This window comes from Uloborus diversus, chromosome 3 (genome assembly GCF_026930045.1).
Source record: "Uloborus diversus isolate 005 chromosome 3, Udiv.v.3.1, whole genome shotgun sequence".
In the NCBI taxonomy this organism is placed as follows: domain Eukaryota; kingdom Metazoa; phylum Arthropoda; class Arachnida; order Araneae; family Uloboridae; genus Uloborus; species Uloborus diversus.
The window spans coordinates 28,897,518-28,917,768 of NC_072733.1; the positions used below are offsets into that span (position 1 = coordinate 28,897,518).

At 31.1% G+C, this 20,251-nt stretch overlaps 1 protein-coding gene across 1 annotated transcript in view; it reads right to left on the reverse strand.

Moving 5' to 3' along the window:
* Positions 1-20,251, reverse strand: part of LOC129218387 (uncharacterized) — an 83,909-nt gene that overhangs the window by 12,866 nt on the left and 50,792 nt on the right. The window contains exon 6 of the mRNA XM_054852633.1: positions 6,760-6,984. Within this exon, the coding sequence (XP_054708608.1) occupies positions 6,760-6,984 (225 nt within the window). The remainder of the gene's footprint in view (positions 1-6,759; positions 6,985-20,251) is intronic.

A 20,251-nucleotide genomic window follows, 5' to 3' on the forward strand; every position in this document is an offset into this window, starting at 1 on the left:
GTGTCTACTACATATATGAAGGGATAACTTTTAAAAATAAAATATAGTAGCATTAGTAAAACTATCAAAAGTGTAAAATTTTGCTAGGAAACTTTTTTTTGAAGTGCCTGCTTCTTTTAAGTTGGTCTGTGATGACTAATTTTTGGATGATAAAAAATTACTTTAATTGAATCCTTTTATGATTCTACTTGAAAAGGGCCTCAAATTTTCAATGGACTTTCCTAGTAAAGCCAATCTGAGGTATTAACTTTTTGATTGATTAAATAATTTTATGGTTAAAACCCTGAATTTCCTACTCCCCCTTTTATCTCTCTAAAATTCAAGTATGTTTCTTATCCCTCAGAAAAACTCATGTGAATTATATTTTTATATTCCTTAGTTACTTGCAAAAAGAATCACGTAAGTCACACAAAAAATCAATTAAGTAACACATACACGTTAATAAAAAATTTAATCACAAAATACCCTTTATTTTACATGATAAACGTTTACACATATTTTAATTTTAGGAACAACCAAAAAGGAATTAAAAAGAAAGCAGTTGATCGTTTTGTCCCATTTATGATCTTGGCTGCCTGAAATTAAAACGCAAACAGACAAAAATTACAGTTAATAATAAGATTAAGTGCGTAAAAAATTTGAAGTACAGTCAGAAATCGCCTGACGTAAACATTCTTACTTTTCGAATGATACAAATTAAAACAGATAAAAAAAGTGAAAAAAAAAAAAAGTAACTCGAAGTGTTCAACTCCAATAGTACAATACAATCGTTGAAAAATATCATACTTGGGGAGCCCAATATGTTCTTCATTTTTTAGAAGTAGTTATATAGAAAGGCAATACATTTTTTTAACATAAAAGACAATTTGACTTGTGCCAGGATTCTCTTTAATGAAAAAAAATAATGTAATGATGTATGTAAAAAAAACATAAAAGAGGATTCTAGTTTGTTAGTTTTAATCATAAAAATACCATGCTGCTTAAAGGAATTTCAAAATCCAACTCGAGTAACCATGTTCTTGACTTGTGTGCTATATATCGAGCTTCATCTCAACTTTCCGTAACAATGCTTTTATTGAAATTTGTAGCGTGAGGAAAATCATCGAGAATCTGTTGCCATTTTTTTTATTGAACATGAACAAATAAAATTCTGGGTTTTGCTTTGAGGCTTTTCCTGTAAACGGGAGACTTAAAATGTTTCCTCTTTGATTATTTTTCTGGAATTTGCCGCAAAATTTTACTGTTTTTTTTTTTTTTTTTTTTTGTTCAAGCCTGATTGTTGAACACGCGTCACTTGACATATATCTTTTGCTTTCGAGGTAGACCGTGCAAAGCCGGGTGAAGCATCTAGTGAGTTATTACGTTTTGAGGTTTGTTAATGTGCCTTCCTGTAGTGTTTTGAAATGATATCTCAAAGCTATGGGAGCATCAGGATTGTGTAATAACTGACAATTTTATGCACTTTAATTTGATCAGTAACTTAAAGACTCTACGAAAATATTTATTTTTTCACATAATTCAATATGTAGAAAACAATTTCTCAATTTTTTGAAATATGCAGAGAAAAATCATTTGAAATGATTTGAAAAATACCACTTTAAAAAAGTTTTTTCTTTTTTTAATAATTTTTTAGTTTTAGAATATGTCAGCCTAAAATTTTCGGAAATTTGAGATTACAAACACACCTGATTAGCACTCATTTTTTGAGATGGGAGACATTACCTCAAATATTTTTAAAATTTTGTGAGAAACATTTTTTGAAAAGGTTTTTAATTTACATATCGAATTAAAGAGCATGTAATTGTCTTTTAAAAGGAACTGTTTTACAAGACTGAAGTTCCCATAGAAGTGCAGTTAAGCATTTGAAAGCACTGCCGACCAGCAAAACAAATGCTTTTTAACGAATTTCAAACTCATAAGCTATGAATGATTAATTTCTTTTTCAAAATTATTTACAAATTTGAGATGTGGAAGAGTAAGATTTTTGAAAGTTCCATGAAAATATGAAAAGGTCAGGTTGAGGATTTTTTTGCCCCTTGATTCGACATAAATTCAATACCATGTAAAAATGGCACAAAACATACTCTACTCATAATTACATACAATTTAATTCCACTTGTAATATGTCGACTGATGCCAGAGCAAGGCTGGTTTTTTTGTCAAAAAGATATTAAAAATTCAAAACCAGAATCTAAAACTCGAAATAAAGATTTAAAATTAAAAAAAAAAAATCTGAGTTCAAACAATTCGTTACAAGGCGAATATTTTTCTAAAACAAACAACACTGGGAGATAATTTTAACTCTTTAAGCCAACACTTCTATTTAATATTTTTCTTTCGCATCCGTTTTCAATTCATTTGTTTGTTAAATCTGTCCGGGAATATAAAACGCAGAAAACTTTCAAGCACCAGGTGATGACAATCAACAGCGGTATTCGCTCGCCATTTTGTTTTGCTGCGATAAAATAAACAAGCAATTCGCATTCTATTTTTGAAAACCGAAAACATAACTTAGCAATTTATTTCAAGTTGCTTCTGAAGAAAAAAAAAACAACAACAAAGCATAGTCAGACTTTAAACTACAGGATCTTTAATTGTCTCAGATCTTTAACTACAGGAAATATTGCTTTAGAATAGAACAAATTGAATGTGTTATGATAGGAATTTTTTTTATAATCTTGACTATTTTCAACGCCATAAATTTTTTAATTATTATTTTGATTGAGACCTTTTCTGTCGATAAAAATGATTCTTTATCATGAATATTTTAAATTGAAAAATTCTTTAAATAATTACACTCATTTTCTGTCTCAATATTCAAGAATATTAATTTTCTCATTTCTTTACAGTATGTGCCGCATTTTACAGCAGCAACACATTTTAATAACATTTTTGGGGGTCTATTTTTGCAATAATAGAAGCATTATGTGAACCGTCTACTTTTTTAAAGTATATTCCTTTTAAATACATCAAAAACTGAAATTCAGCAAAAAAGAAATCTATCTATCTATCTATCTATCTATCTATCTATATATATATATATATATATATATATATATATATATAATTTATATATATATATATATATATATATATATATATATATATATATATATATATATATATATATATATATATATATATATATATATATATATACTAGCAAAAATACCCGGCGTTGCCTGGGTCAGTAATAATTATGAGAAAAAATCGTTACTTGCTTTTGTTTTCTGGTTTAAGTGAAAGAATTTAAAACACATCTTTTTGACGTGATTAAAAATCGAGTTTCTTCCTTACCCATAAAAGTAAAATAGAAATAAGTATAAAGAACAAAATAGTATTGATTTAGAAACGAAAGCACTATATTTAAGCATATACAAATTTCCAAAACATGAAATTACTCTTCTCATGTTTAAAAAAATTAATCTGTTGATGCTTTTTATTTTTAACATGGAGTCTAAAACCTTCTCTGTATTGCTATTGAAGTTGCTCGTAATCCCCTTATACTTGCTTTAGTTATTTTGGGAAATTTCAATCATTGTGGGCTCTTGGTGCGATTTTACCGAATTTGCGGGAATCGTTTTGGGATACCTTCGATGATGCTCCCTCCTTCTTTCCTTACTTTGTAAAACGATATGATAATAATTTTCGTTACAAAGGTATTATCGCCAGGTGCTGAGATACACTTTTGGTCACCATAAAATGGCGCTGAAGAGCTTCATCCAAAATGTTTCCAAAATAAGTAGTAAAATTTGGCGAATGTTTGAAATTGTGCAAAAAGGAAAATTAATGGAAGTTTTTGTGCTGTTTATGGATTTGCCTAATTTAGTTGCTGGATTATTTAACACACAGTAAAAAAAGTTTTTTAAAGATTCTTTGATTGGCGATATTTTGTTTACATGGTGAAAGCTGAGAAACATTATGACGTAGTCTTCGGCTTCAAAAACAGCGACGTTGAAAAAAACTGCCAAATGCATCAGCTACGGAAATCTTTCTGCAAAACGTTTGGCGATCTGCTGGTTGATTGGATAATGAGTAAGTGTTCAATCAGCATAAATAATAATAAAAACCATTAATTACAATAAAGTTCCGTTTAAATGGAAAATGATCAGCCAAATCATATATTATTTGCCAATCTTGTGCAAAAATCTTACTTCAAGATTTGACTTGAGAAAAGCCTTGAACAGTCACGAAAAGCAAAGATAGTCAACAATACAACAATTGTCGCTATCGACAGGGAGTTGAGATGATACACTAAATACTGTATTGAGTTTAGGAAAGCCTTCTAACACTGGAACTAAAAAGCTCATAACTCGTTTTTTATTCTACTTAGAAATTTTGAACAGGTGCCATCTTCAGCAGAAAAATCGGAGCTTTCGATGGACATATAATGTAAATACGTGCAAGTATTTTTTCATCCCTATATTAGAGAATTTATACGAAAATTGTATTTTATTGCTCCCCTAAGGGGGTTTTGCCCCCCATAACGGGACGAAAACTACCCTATGTGTTATTCTGATGCATAAGCTATATTATTGTAAAGTTTCATCAAAATCCGTTCAGTAGTTTTTGCGTGAAAGAGTAACAAACATCCATTCATCCATACATCCATACAGACAAACTTTCGCATATATAATAGTAGTAAGATATATATATATATATATATATATATATATATATATATATATATATATATATATATATATATATATATATATATACTCTATTGCAACTTAAAGTTCATAGTCGAAAATAAGAATAACTAAAACAACCACTTTTAGGAAAATAAATCTAGCAATCAATTCGAATTCAGATCAGAAATGAAAATTGCACAAAGAAACGTTAGCGAAAAATATATCTGCGAAATAGTCGTTGATATTAAGTTATACAAATGGAACAATGAAGTTTTGCAGAATGTTCGAAGCAAAGGGGAAAAAAAAAACAATCAACTCAAAATTTAGATGAAATTCGACTTATAAACCAAATTTACATGTGAAAGATTTAAAAATAATTATAATTAAATAAATCACTTACCTATGATTAAAGAATAATCCTTCGCTCGGATTGTTTTTCAGCAGTTGCTCTGAAGTTGGTTGAAGTTGCCATGCAAAGAAAGTTTCTGTAACTATTCCACGGTACACAGAAATAGAGGGCGCTCGGATGCGGTGACATCGGAACGTCAAATATTACGTTATTTTAGAACAGGAATAACACCGTGGCATTTGAATTCTTTTTGAACGTCTAATTTGACGTCCCCTCAGAACTAGACTGGCACCGTGATAATATCACTGTTGCTGTACGTCTAATTTTACGTGCAATTAACACTTAACACCGTTCATTCGACCAATAACACGATTTTTGTACCAGATTTGAACGTTCTGGTGCTACTGGGATACTGGCTCGTAAAAATTAAAACCTCGTGAAAATAAGTGCTTTTCAGTACTTAAATTGATCTTGAATAAATCACTTAAGTGGAGGGGGCGGCAGACTGCAAATCTGCCTAGGGGCGGCATGAAGCTAAATCCGGCCCTGGCCGAACGTGGTCAAAAACACGGAATTTTATTACAGAACCCATATTGTGATAACTTCGAGCATATTTTGCAGTAACATGAGTTGTATTCATCTATTTCATTATTTGTTCAAAGTATGTCCTAAAACCTAACTGTCTTGTGTTCCTCTGTCAGATCTTCTACTTCCTTTACCGCTGTACCCTAATGTTTCCAGTTGTGGGTTACTGGACAATTATCTTTCCTTTAAAACAGTAGTTCCCAACCTTTTTGAGCCCTTTGCCCCCCCCCCTCCTCTAGAGATTTACTGAGACCCTTTGCCCTCCACTCCTCTCTCCTTCTTTCTTGAAAAAAAAAAAAACAAAGCATAACTTAACGGTATTGAAGATCGATATTATTGAAACCTTGAATGCATTTTTTTCCCTTTTTTCTTTCTTCTTCAAAACGAACATATAGGTATTTGAAGTGAAATGCACGTACTTATATAAGATCAATAACGTTCTTTTCAAAAACAGAAGCACATTTTTATGAAAATATTTTCTTTTTTGATTTGAGAACTGGAAGAGTTAAAAATACAAAAAATAAATAAATAAACTAAAATAAAATATTAATAATAATAATTTATAAACTTTGCAATGAATGATGAAGGACTTCTTTAAGGTTCAACCAAGGTGTAAGTAGAGAGCTCCTGAACTTTCATTTGTTTCATTTTTCACTTGTGATTCCTTCTCTAAACCGTTTCAATCAATGACGGTTGAACCGGTTCAACTGTCCTTCTCTCAAACGTTTTCAATTTCGATAACTACAGACTTTTTGTTATTGATATCTAGTTTTTTAAATACTCATCATCCCCTTATCACTCCTTACCAATTTGTCGCTCTATAACCCCAAGTTAGGATCCACTGCTTTAGATGTAACCTACTGATAATTATTTTTGAAATGAATTTTTAATATCACAATCCAAAATAATAATTTTAAGTAATCTTAAAAATAAGTAGACTTACGTGGAACAATACGAAGATACATAACAGAAAATAATATTCAAAAGTTTTATCAAAAGCCTTTTTTTTGGGGGGGGGGGGTCTGCATACTTAGTGCGTTTTCAAATAGGGATCCGTAATGACCTGGGCTTATAAGAACCTCTGAGTTGAAGTATTTGTACTTCTCCGATCATGTTCACCTGGAAATACGTAGTTAACATAACAGGCTTAAAAGAAGGTATTATTAATGTGAAGGTATTATAAAAACGTACTTTCTTAGCTGATTTGTATGATCCAAAGGCATAAGTGCCATCCTCTTGCTGACGTATTCGAAGATTCAATATGTAATCTGCTACGGCAACACAAAGTGTTAGCCGTGAAGGTTCTTTATATTGCATCCCACTGGTTGGACGCACCAGGAAAGCACCATCCTGCCCCATTGCGAAGAGACGTCGATTCGCTTCAAACGGTTCGACATTATGAAACCAGGCTGGTTCCTAACAAAAGATAAAGTTACATGAGAAAATATGTCGTTATTTTGATAGAAATTAGAATTTGCGTGAAACAGTTTTGTAATTAAAAGTTTTTAACTATTATCAAAGGGTACGTCAGTTTCTTTCTGAATTAATGTAGGGTATACCGGGACAATTTCCGAGGACTTTTTTGAATGAATTTTCTCATTTTTATGTTTGAGACTAGGAAATTTTAGATATTGTGGTTTTATAAAACAGATAATGAAATCAAAATTTGTATATTCAGTTACTGTTGCTCAGCTTGTGTTTTTAACAGTAAAAAAAAAAATGTTTTTTGAGTCCAAGTCGGTTGCGTAAACTTGCCCCGAACACGGAGTAAGTTTACGCATCGAGTGGGGCACCTTCACGCATATTAAAAATGATACCAAATGGTAAGTGAAATAGATATTTAACCAAATTTAAATATTTTGTTTCTCCTAAAACACTTTAAGAATAAGAAAATCACAAATAATTAATTAAAGATCATTTTATAGGCTAAACTAAAATCATAGGACTTATTGCTAATCAAAAGCAGAAACTATTTACTCATCTTCTTCATAACTGTTAGATTTTAATAACAAAAATAAAGTTATTTCTTTTCGCATACTTGTCATGGTACTGTGTTTTGACATCTAAGACGCTGAACCCTGTCTTCTCCTTTTTTCGATTGGTTGTGTGCTTTCAAAAAATAGATGCAAGCGCAATTCCATACATCGTAAACAGAATTATTCAATAATTTCCTTTTTACAGAGTGAACTAACTTTTCCCTGTCGCAAGTTTCGGTTTCATACTTTTTTCTTTGATATCTTCTATTTCTGCTTCAATAGAAACTTGTAAATTTAAAAGTAATTTCTCCTTTTTGTTTTGTTCTTCCCATTTTGTTTCTTTTCTTTGCAGCTTCTAACTGCTCTTCTCTGAGGGCTTCTTTAATCGGAGTTATCAGTTAGGATTGTGAGCATCCTATTTTTTTTTTCCTTTCCTGGTTCCTAAGCTTTGGTCCTACTTTTTCAAATGGTCTCACTTGGAGTAGTTCGTATGTGGTGATGTAGAAGGCTTCCTGGGAAAAATAATTGGATTATTGATAAACTTTTTCATTATCTTGACATCTATCGTGGTTCTGTTTGAACATAATGTCTTACCATCTTTAAAAGTATCAGAGGCTAAACAGTGTATAAAGTTAAAGCTGAACAAGCTTGAAGACATCACTCTATGATTGTAAGCTATGAGATACGAATCTTTTACTTAGTTTAAAATGAATGGTTATTTTTAAAATTAAATAACCTGAAAATACCAAAGGTTTGAAACAATACAAAGCGAAAAAACCGTCCGAGAACCGTTTAGAAATAAGACAGAGTAGTACACTGTTAAAACTACAGGATGCATTCGGCACCTTTCAGGGGAGAAACGCTTGTTCACCAGCGGCACCCAATACGGAGCCGAAATCGCACCTCTAAATAGGGTGAAAAACAGGCACCTTTTAAAAACTAGACAGCCGGAGTGAAAAAAAGGATCCTTCGGAGAGAGAAATGGCACCCCTTACTATAGATCCTCCTCCCCCCTCCCCGTATTGTGTGCGTTTTTAAATACAGTTGTGTACCTTTTTTTTTTTAGTTTTGTTTTGATTTATGATATTCTACGTTTTGGACATTTTTCACATTGAACTCGGTATTGGAAATGATTAAAACATGTAATTACAGCATTTGATCATATTTCAGAGTTTTCAACATAGTTAAGAAGTGCTCATAGCGTTAATTCATCTGATCGTGCTCTAACTCAGTGTTTCTCAACCTCTTTTGACCCACGGGCGCGGTAAAAGCAAATGAAAAACTTTGCGGACCGGTGAAATCTTTATCGTTTTCTTAAAGAATCATAAAATAAATAATATGAATAATAACTCTGGGGTCGTTAAAAAACATGTGAAAAAATTCAGGGTTCTGATGTTTTTTTTTTTTTTTTTTTTTTTTTTTTTTTTACAAAAAGTAATGTTAAAAATTAATAAAACAATAAATATCTACCCCTTCACTTGTATCAAAGATCTGTCACAAATACGTTATAATTTAAAAACGAGTAATTATTTAAAACATGTGAGAAATTATACATTTACTAAAACTTGACGTATTCCGAAAATGAAGCATAGCTGTACTTATGGATTATTTAAATGATGAGCCAAAAATATTCAGGGATATTACAATTACGGAAAAACAAAATCGTTTCATAAACGTTAATCAAGAGTAACAAAAGAAACTGCACATAAAGTTTTTCAACAGTTAAATAAAAAACCAAAAGAAAGTTCTAACGCTTTCGAGGACTGCTAACAGGAAATGATTCTAACACTTGAATGAAAAAGCAAAAAAAAAGAAAAAAAGAGCTAGACTGAGAGAGATTTTTTTTTTCGCTATCTTTATGTTATAATCTACGAAGCACAAGAAACATTTTTATTAAGGTTCTTTTGGTGACTAATAAAAGCTGCTTATCGAGTATTCAAGAAAATAATGACAGATATTTTTAGTAGCGTTTTGAATGATGGAAATTTCACGATAGTAATGGTAAACGAGAACTAGAAGACTAACGGTTACTGTGAAAAGCAATAAATGCACTTTTAAACACTTAACTATGTTTGAAAGCCCTAAAAGCTACAAAGTGATCAAAAGCTGTACTTACTTGTAATTTCGGATAATTAATCCTAGAAAAGTTGGGTTTTAATCCAATAGTGTACTTCATTCAATGTGAAAGACACACAAACGCAATCATCATTTGTCCGCCATATTGAGGTGGTTGAATGTATGTCTAAGGCAAAAAGCGCATGCGCAATGAGTCTTTCTGCGATTGCATGATGTTCTGGCTCCTCTGCTCTATTTTCTAGCCTGTGATGCACCTTCAGGCACTATGCTTTCACCTTAGAGGGAATATTTTCACTCGTCTGGAACCCCTGCTTTTAACAGTGTAAGACACATTAAGAACAACGTGCGTAAATGTGCCCCGATGAAAATGCGTAAAGTGCCCTGTCGGCAAGTTTTGATTTATATTTAATGTGCTACAAAATTTAATAACTTTTCGGTCCACACAAATATAATTCTCAGAAAATGATAAAATTCTGCTCATTTTTATATATTTATTTGTTCTTAACTATGTATTATTTATTCACAATAAGCTTCAAAACGTTCAACACAAAATTTACTCGACTTGGTAGATAACAGCTTTTCATATCCGCATGCTAAACCAAAGCTCGACTGATGCTCAAAAACTTGTGAGAATATTTGCTAGGGAGCAGCATCAATCTGGTATGACTGTTGGCTCTCCAGTTATAGCTCGTTTTCGAAAAGGGGCACTGCGTAAACGTGCCCCTGTTTACCCTATCCCTTAAATATTTTATCTTGTATGCATATGTATTTCAAAATAACGATATTAAATGCAATGCAAACCATTTTGGAATCAGCTACAGTTTAAGGCCATCATCATTGTCATTATCATATTCGTTATAATCATCATCCTTGTCACCCTTATTATTACTTAATTATTATTATTATAAATGAACTATGCGATCTAATTTTTTAAAATTTTTTCTTAATTTTATGTGTTTATAATCTTGAAAGTCACTGTAGAAAAACTTATAAGTTAATGAAGTCCTTGAATGCTCAATTTATTTTATTTATTTATTTATTTATTTATTTATATTTTTTTTTTTTTTTTGCACTTAGTCTGCATTTTTATGAAATTGCCGTACGCTGAGGAGACGTTAAAATGATATTTTTTAAGTTTCATAAATAGAAATTCTTTAACGCGTTTCTATGCAAGATAAAAACGAAGTTAAGTCACTAAGTTCGTGTATTTTGACTAGAAATTATGACACGTGAAGCATTTTGTAGACATAAATATCTTTCAAAAATCTTTTTGAATAAACTCAGATCAAATACTTTTTACACTTACTACCCTTACACTTCTAGCCTTAATATTTGCTCTGAGGAACTTTTTTATACTAGGTAAAGTCCTTCAATATGGCGGTACCTCCTAGTATAGGGTATTAGGATTTATTTTTTCTTTTTCACATGCATCCCACATCGATGGAGATTCTTGCAACTAGTAGTCTAGAATCTGATGCTTCATGTTATGACTAGAAAGTGGTCGGACTCGCTGTGGAGGGTATAGTTTGCTTGTTTCACAGTTCCAAAAAATATTTACAGTACTTAAAGCAATCAGGATGTACCGTTCTTATACATTGCTATTATAAATTTATAATTTACTAGTATTACCCGCACGGCGATGCCCGTGCTAAGAGGCAAAAGGAAGTTCGTTGAACAAAATAATTATAATATAATAATATTAATAATAATAATTACACCCCCCCCCCCTTCTGATGTGAAATGATAATTTTTCTTCAACTAAAATGCGTGCACAATTTTTGCGTGCACACAAACTTATTTAAGTCTCTTTGGAATTTAAAACTATTCGCCAAAACACTTAAAAACATTAACAGCTTTAAAATTCAAAATAATCCTTCAACTGTATAGTTCATCGCTTAACGCGCCAAGAAACCACGCTACCGTAACCCTGACCTTTAGCAAGTAAGCGTTTTCTTTTCTGCATTTTAAAATGTTTCGCCAAATAAACAATAGATACTATAATAAAACGTCATAAAGAACAATCACAATTGAATAATACGATAAATCAAATTATTTACTTTGGATAAGTAACTATTTTCAACTATGAGAACAAAAACAAACGTTGAAGAAATAAGGAAATCAAAACCCAATTAGAAAAATCCTACAAAATCAAATTATGTACCTGAATATCGCAAAAAAAAAAAATAAAAAAATATCGGACAAAAATTTATCATCGAATGGAAGAAAGGTAATTTAATTGTAATGAGTGCCTTATTTATTTTTGTTTCTCACTTTATTAGAAAATAATTTACAGTATATTTCCTATTTTATGTATTATTTTTCAGTTTTCTTACAGTTTTAAGCAAATTACCTGATATTTTAAGTTGTTTAACCAAGTAGAACGACAGTTCGTTTGCTTGTTTCGCCTCGGATACAGTATTTGAAACGGTATGCCGTTTCAAGTGGCTTGGAAATGATAGTCGATGTCCGGAAAGTGTACAAAAACGAACAGTGAACATTTCAGTTAATCGTCAGGTCATCCAAAAGTGAGTTCATTGAAATCCTTGGGTTTCAACGAGAGAAGTCGTTCGTAAGATGGGAATTAGTGAACGATAAGTGCGACTAAGGGAAAAAACAGCTGAAACAGAAGTTTTACGAGTTCCAAAAAGTTCAGGCATTCGTATGACTCCAAAGATGCCAGAAATGTTTATGATGGGCCGCAAGTCCACGCTGGAAGAGATACCTTTCACTGATTTACCGTTCAACCAGCTCATATCTCCTAGAATAATCCCCAGTAGCACCAGAACGTTCAAATCTGGTACAGAAATCGTGTTATTGGTCGAATAACGGTGTTAAGTGTTACTTGCACGTAAAATTAGACGTACAGCAACAGTGATACGATCACGGTGCCAGTCTAGTTCTGAGGGGACGTGATATTAGACGTTTAAAAAAAGTTCTAATGCCACGGTGTTTTCCCCGTGCTAAAAGAACGTAATATTTGACGTTCAAATGTCACCGCACTCGAGCGCCCTCTATTTCTGAAAACCGTGGAACAATTACTGCAACTTTCTTTGCTTGCCAACTTCAACCTTTTCCGGAGTTGCACGCAACAAAACCAGTTCCAACAAAAGGATATTCTTTCATCAAAAGTAAGTCATCAATTTAATTATAATTATTTTTAAAATCTTTCACATGTTAATTTATTTAGAAGTCGAATTTTATTAAAATTTTGAGTTGTGATTTTTTTTACTTGCTGAGTTTTATCCAGTTTGAAACATTTACTTACCTTCGAACATTTAGCGAAAAATAATTATTCCATTTTGATAACTTATTATCAATAACTATTTCGCAGATATATTTTTCGCTAATATTTCTTAGTGAAAATTTAATTTCTGATTTGTATTCGAATTGATTGGTACACATTTGTTTTCCTTAAAGTAAACGTTTTGCTTATTCTTATTTCCGACAACGAAATTTTTATTAAAAAGGTGTTGCTGCTATAAAATGTGGTCCATACTGAACTGAAACTCAAAAATTAATATACTTGAATATTGAGAGAGAAAATGAATACAATTATTCAAAGAATTGTTATTCAATTTAAAATATTCATGATAAAGAATCAATTTTATTAACAGAAAAGGTCTCAATCAAAATAGTGTTTAAAAATCAAGTTGAAAATAGTCAAGAGAAAAAAAATAAAATTCGTTGTAAGACACAATTTATTCTATTGCAAAGCAATATGCTGTAGTTAAGGGTATTATGTCTGAAAAGGTTTTCAGTAAATTTAATTGTGTTACGTTTTATAACTACCGATATTTCCGTGTATAAACTAAGAACATTTGGAACTTTTTTCAAAGTTCAGCTACTTTTACAAAAAAAAAAAAAAAAAAGCACTTTCTGTAAAGCACGCAGTTGATAAATCACTAAATACTACCAAATATTCCACTTATTACTGTAGTTTTCTTCTTTCTTTTAGAAGTAACTTGAAATAAAATGCTAGGTTTTGCTCTCGGTTTTCTAGAATAGAATGCGTATTGCTTGTTTATTTTATCGCAGCAAAACAAAATGGCGAGCGGCTTCCATCTGGATTTGTCATGTTTCACCTGGTGCTTGAAAGTTTTCAAGAATTCCCCCGCAAAGATTCAACAAACGAAAAGAACTTACTGGAAAAAAACTAGCATTGGGTTGAAAACAGATCGGGAAAGAAAAAATAAACAGACGTGATGGCTTTTTATTTAGATTTTTTTTTATTTAGATAACATGGCTTGAGTTAAAATTATCTACCACTGTTGTTCTATTGGAAAAAATATTCCACACCGTAACGAATTGTTTGATCAAGGTTTTGAATTTTTTATATCTTTTAACGGAAAAAAAACAACCTTACCTCTTACATGAATCGGCATATAAGTGCAATAAATTGTATTTAACATGAGTAGACTATGTTTTGTGCCATTTTTAGTCAACTTTCCCAGTAAAAGTCAGAAAAAGAAGAAAAAAGCATGAAAGAAGGCTTAATGCATCTTAAAAATGTCGCGAAAAACAAAAAAAAAAAATCAAAAATAAATAAAATAATTAAATAAATATCGAAAAAATAAAAATTGGAAAGTAGGGTATTGAGATGGGGGAAAATGTCTGTCGGTTTGTCTCTGTCCCCCCTAATAACTTTTGAAAGAATAGTCCGATTCGAACAAACTTTTTTTTGTTCGAAAGATCTCGGCAAGGACACCTCTTTCCCATATTTCACTTGATTTGATTTGAACTATTTTTCGTTCAATTTTGAACAGTTCAAAAAAACTTAACATTAGCGCCTACGGGGAAACTGAAAGTCAATGTAGATTCCGTACTTGAAGGCGGATTTATTTCAAACAAATTTTGTTGGAAATAGCTCTTGAAGCCAAACTCCAGACTCCGACTCCGAGAATTTAGAGGCACCTGACACCGACTCCTGTGCCCGACAATTAATCGGACTCCAACTCCCCGATTTCGACTCTGACTTCGTATCTTTGGCAAAACTTTATACACGGAGGACAAATGACTGACTCTGATTCTTGGATATTCGTCTCCGACTCCTTTATCCCAAAATGAGATTGACTCCTGCTCCAACTCCGCAGCTATGGTTTTCACTGTGAAATAATTATTGTTGATATGATTTGTTTTTATTTTCACGATAAAATTTTAATTTAGGTATTCAGTTTTCGGCGAATAAACTCGAAGTCATTTATGTTTCTACATAATAATATGCGCAGACGATTTTTTTTTTTTTTTTTTTTTGACAATGAAAAATATGTCTTAAAGTTGATATTTTATTGTTTTTGTTTGTTTTGGTAAGTGCATTAATTCATTTAAAAAATTATTTTTGGAAACGGGAAAAAGAAACGATTTTTTTTGTTTGATATGATGTATTTATTTTAATAAGCTTATTAATTTTAATTATTATTTTTTTCGTTTTGAAAGCTGTTAAAGAATTTTTTTAAAGGCAAAAAGTGTATTAGATGCTTTGTTTAAAAGGTGCTTTTTTTACGCATCTAATTTTTTTTAGATGTGTGAGAAATACTTTATTCCTAGAAATTAGCAAAAATGTGTTTGAAACAATTTGCGATTTTAGCTATTTTTGAGAATATTGATCAGGTACTAGAAAGTAGTATGGATATGCGGGAAAGTAGACTCGTATAGTTATAGACGGAACTTCTTGTTAATTATGCAGTCAAAACAAGGGGGGAAAATGATCAACCTGACCTCATATTTTCATGAAACTTTTCAGAAATCTTACTCTCTCGCCTCTTAAATTTGTAAATAATTTTGGAAAAAAAAAAACATTCATAACTTATGATTTTGAATTAATTTTTTTGCTGGTCGGCTTGCTCTCATAAAAGTGCTTTCCAATGCACTTTTATGAGAACTTGTGTAATATCTCATTTCAAAGACACTTACGTGGTCTTTAATGATATGTAAAAAAATGCTTCTCACAAAATTTCAAAAATATTTGAGATAGTGTCTTCTATCTCAAAAAAAGTTTGCAATTCGAAAACTTTGAGCTGACAACACTTTTAAAAAACTGAAAATTTATCCAAAAACTTTCAATGTAGTATTTTTCAATGATTTTTGTGTGCATATTTGACGAGTTTTACGGGGAGGGGGGGGGCGAGTTTCTAAGGGTTTTTTTTTAATTTCTAAAAGACAAGTTAAAACAAATTGTCTCCAAACATAAAAATTTTGTGAAAAAAAATTATTTTCGAAAGCATTTAAGCTATACTTATCAAGTTAAAGTGCATGTAATTGTCAAATATTACACAATCCTGATGCTCCTATAGAATTTGAGATATCATTTCAAAGCACTGCTGGAAGATGCATTTACAACTTTCAAAAATCAATTACTCAACAATTATGAATGATAAATTTAAAAAATGTATATATGTAACTTCAAGATGTAAAAGGACAACATTTCTTAAAGTTTCATGAAAATGAAATGGTCAGGTTGAGTGTGTAGTTGATTTAACATGAAATGACCCAATTGAAATGGAACACAAAAGAAATTAAGTCTATAAGAAATAAAAAAGCTGTTAACATTTTAAAATTTATATTGACAAAACTACAATTCTTTGGAAGGGGTGCCCACCTAGGACGGCCATTGTAATTTTTAGGATTGGCTGGTATTTTTCTTACTTTTAGAGGGTGCCCCGATGCTCTTGGGAGGGGGAGCACCTCTGATTTATAACACTTATTCTGTTCAGTGATTCATGTTAAGATAAACTTGTTGTAAGAATAAATTATTATTATTTAAAATTATTGAAGATTTTTTTCGTTTAACTTATAGAAAGTTATTATTTTTTTTAGTTGACGATGGATAGAAGTAAACGTCAAAATGATCGAATTAAACAAAAATTTTTGAATAAGAAATACAAAGAAATTGTTTTAAATGCAATTGTTGCAGATAGTAGAAATACTTCGAATTTTTTTGATACCACTCCGGATCTCGACATTTCTGAAGCTGGTCTTTCAACATCTAATGTACCTCAAAACCTTTCTTGTCCTTCAACATCTGTTTCTTTACTTCAAGATCATTCCAATCATTCATCCTCTAATTATTTACCTCAAGACCCTCCCAATTTTACTTCTGCATCTACAATATCAATCAGTAATGTTATATTGGGCAATTCTTCTTTAAATTCTATTTCAAATATCAAGTGTCCAGATGAGTTTTTTGAAAGTTATGAATATACATCTGATGAAAGTGGCCCTGATTCTAATGAATGTTTTGATATTTCAAAATTTCGTACCTGGTGTCTTAAGCATAAAATTTCCCATACAGCAATCAATGATCTCCTAAACAGTGGAATTTTCCTCAAACAGTGGAATCTGCCTAAAGATGCTCGGACAGTTTTAGAAACAGCAAGAAATGTAAATATAATAGATCTACGAAATGGAGAATATTGTCATTTTGGTTTGGTAAAAAATATCAACAAAATTGTATCCAACACAGATTTTTCTTCTGAAATCGATATTGATTTTAATGTAGATGGGTTACCATTATATAAAAGTTCAGGGAAAAACTTTTGGCCTATATTAGCAAAATTAAGTGAAAAAAATTCACACGTTTTCAGCAAGCCTTTTCTAGTAGGCATCTTTTGTGGTGTGGGAAAACCTCTTTCACTGTCAGATTTTCTGAAAGACACTATTGACGAACTAAAATGCTTGTTGATAGATTGTGTTGAAAGCAATGGAAAACATTACAATTTTTATTTAAGGGCCTTCATTTGTGATGCACCAGCAAGAGCCTATTTGAAATGCATTGTTGGGCACACAGGGCGTCATTCTTGTGAAAAATGTGTAGTGGAAGGGGATTGGACATTAAATCATGTTGCATTTTTAGAAAACAATAAAGAACTTAGAACGGATGCATCTTTTTTGGCGCAATTGGATAAAAAACACCATAAAGACATCTCTCCACTTGCTCAACTAAATATTGGGTTTGTCACACAGTTTCCACTGGATTATATGCACCTTGTGTGCCTTGGAGTGGTGAGAAAACTAATGCTTGCATGGGTAAATGGGATCCCTTCAAAATTAAGGAAACTCCACTGGACAGTAGTAGACAATATATCTCTGATGCATTCGAACCTGTCACCATTTATTCCATTAGAATTTAGTCGTAAGCCCAGGTCATTCAGGGAATTAAATCGATGGAAAGCAACAGAATTTCGCCTTTTTTTATTATATACTGGTCCAGTGGTCCTGAAATCTTTCCTAGAAGAGGAAGTTTATCAAAATTTTTTGTTGCTCCATGTCTCAATCTTTTGCCTCATCCAACCACATGCCCATTTTTTGAAGCATGAATTTATTTCACAATTGTTAACTTCTTTTGTTCAGCATTGCTCTGAGCTCCACGGGCGAAGCTTTATTTCCTACAATGTTCATGCATTAATACATATAGTTGAAGATGCCAAAAAATTTGGACCACTAGATACATTTAGTTGTTTTCCATTTGAAAACTTTTTAGGACAACTGAAAAAACTTCTAAGAACCCCATCAAAACCATTGCAGCAGTTGGCAAAAAGATATTCTGAAATAGAAAAATTACAGGAAAATGAGCCAAGCATTTCCAATGAAATTATTTTTAAAAGAAAGCATAACTTAGGTCCAATAATATCACGTGAAGGTGAACAGTTTTCTTTAATTGAAGCACCACTATGCAAATTGACTGTTGAAGATGGAGATAATTCTTGTTTATTAAATGATAATTCTGTAGTTGTTATTAAAAATTTTATCAAGTCACCTTTTAAAAGCTCCATAATATTTAAAGCATTTAAAAAACAAGAAGAATTTTATTCATATCCTGTTAGTTCGAATAATTTAGGCATAAGAGTTGTTTCCGAACCATCGTCAGATTTTTGTTCAACTTCAATACAAAATATTAAATGTAAATGTATGCTATAACCTTATGGCCAAAATTTTGTTGCTTTCCCGTTATATGCCCAACAATTGATCTGAAAAAAGTTAATTTTACTGATGTATAGCTTTTATTTTTTTTACTTGTTTGATATACCTCTGTCATTTATTTTACAAAAAAAATTCTTTCAACTGCGCACATTAAGTATGATTTGTTTCAATGCTTTAATTTTTAAGGAAAAATTCGCCAAATTTAATCAGAGCTTCAAAAATTATGGGAAGTTGAACATTGTGGAAGCCAAATGATATTAGCATTCACTTATGTGTTGTTAAATTATGAAACTATAATAAATTAGTTACATAAAATGTAACTATCGTATTAGTCACTGAAATATATGCAAGTTTTAGAAGATTTTATTTGGCAGGAAAAAATTAATAAAACTGCAATCTTTAGCATTTTATTAAAATAAATCGGTTACAAAAAAGAAGAAGGTTTGAAAATCAATGTTGCAGACTAATCTCAAAGCCCAGTGCTGAAATTAAAGTCGGACTGTTGTCAACAGTTTGTATAGTGTGCTGGTATTAAGCAGTGAGTTTGCACTAAACAAAAAAAAAAAAAAAAAAAAAAAGTGGAATGCATTGTAATGATGAGATTACTGAAATGCATATTTGTTATAGAAGCAACATACCTATATCCCTGAGTTTGACGGAAAATTTTTAATATGTGAGAAAGTAAGTAGTTAAGGAACTTTGAACACATAATTTGATTGTTATGAATTTTCATAGTTTATTTAAGGAAAGGTTCACATATTTATACCAATAACTAAAATGCATTTTGAAACGAAGTGTTACATAAAAGCACGGTGTTTTAACCTTGCAATGAAAAAAGATTATATATTCTTCCTTTTAACTTTCAAAATCAATTACTTTTAAAAAAGTCTCACATTTTGAATGCTTCCATTAGTTCAAGAGAATTTTTGTCAACATATTTCAATGCATATGTTCTTTTGTCCTGAAGATGGACTTTTTGATAGGTCATTTTTTTATTTATTTATTTATTTTTTTAATTTTTTTTAAAGGATAAAAAATTGCAAGGATCTCAACATGATACTTTTTTCCTTATAGTAAAAAATTTGAAAAACTTTGAAAGTATCATTGAAATGATTTAAAGCGTGGGACATCATAATTAGTCAGTTATGCTAAATTGCAAGCATATGGGTTTCATATTTATTTTTTTCGCAATTTGACGATAAAAAAATGTTGTACATGAAAGAAAAAAAGTTCAAACCATATTTTGAGATAAAGGAGAAAAAAAATTGCTCTGCTTTTAGATGTTGAATCTTAAAGAGCTTCAGAATAAAAGGCTTGAATTAATAGAAATAAAAAAGAAGTGTAACAGTATTGTTAAAGAAAATCATTTGATGTTTAACAAAAAATAGAGTGTGTAATTCTATGTTACAGAATATTTGTGTGTCATTTTTCAGGATGTATGCTGTTGTTCATTTCTTGAATACGAATGAAGTTTCTGTTGCAAGCTCGGTATGGTTGTCCGAGGACAACACAAAATGTTTTTGGCCATCAAATGCAAATGATATATCAGTGAAACGCGCTTTGCTCTTGCATCATGCTCCTAACGCTAGTTGGATACCGTATGAGGTCGCAGTAATGGGTAAATATGGTAAATGACTTTTAATTATTAATTTGTAATATATGTTTACTAAACTATAAATTAAACCTTTTTAAAAACTTTTGGATAATCGGACAGG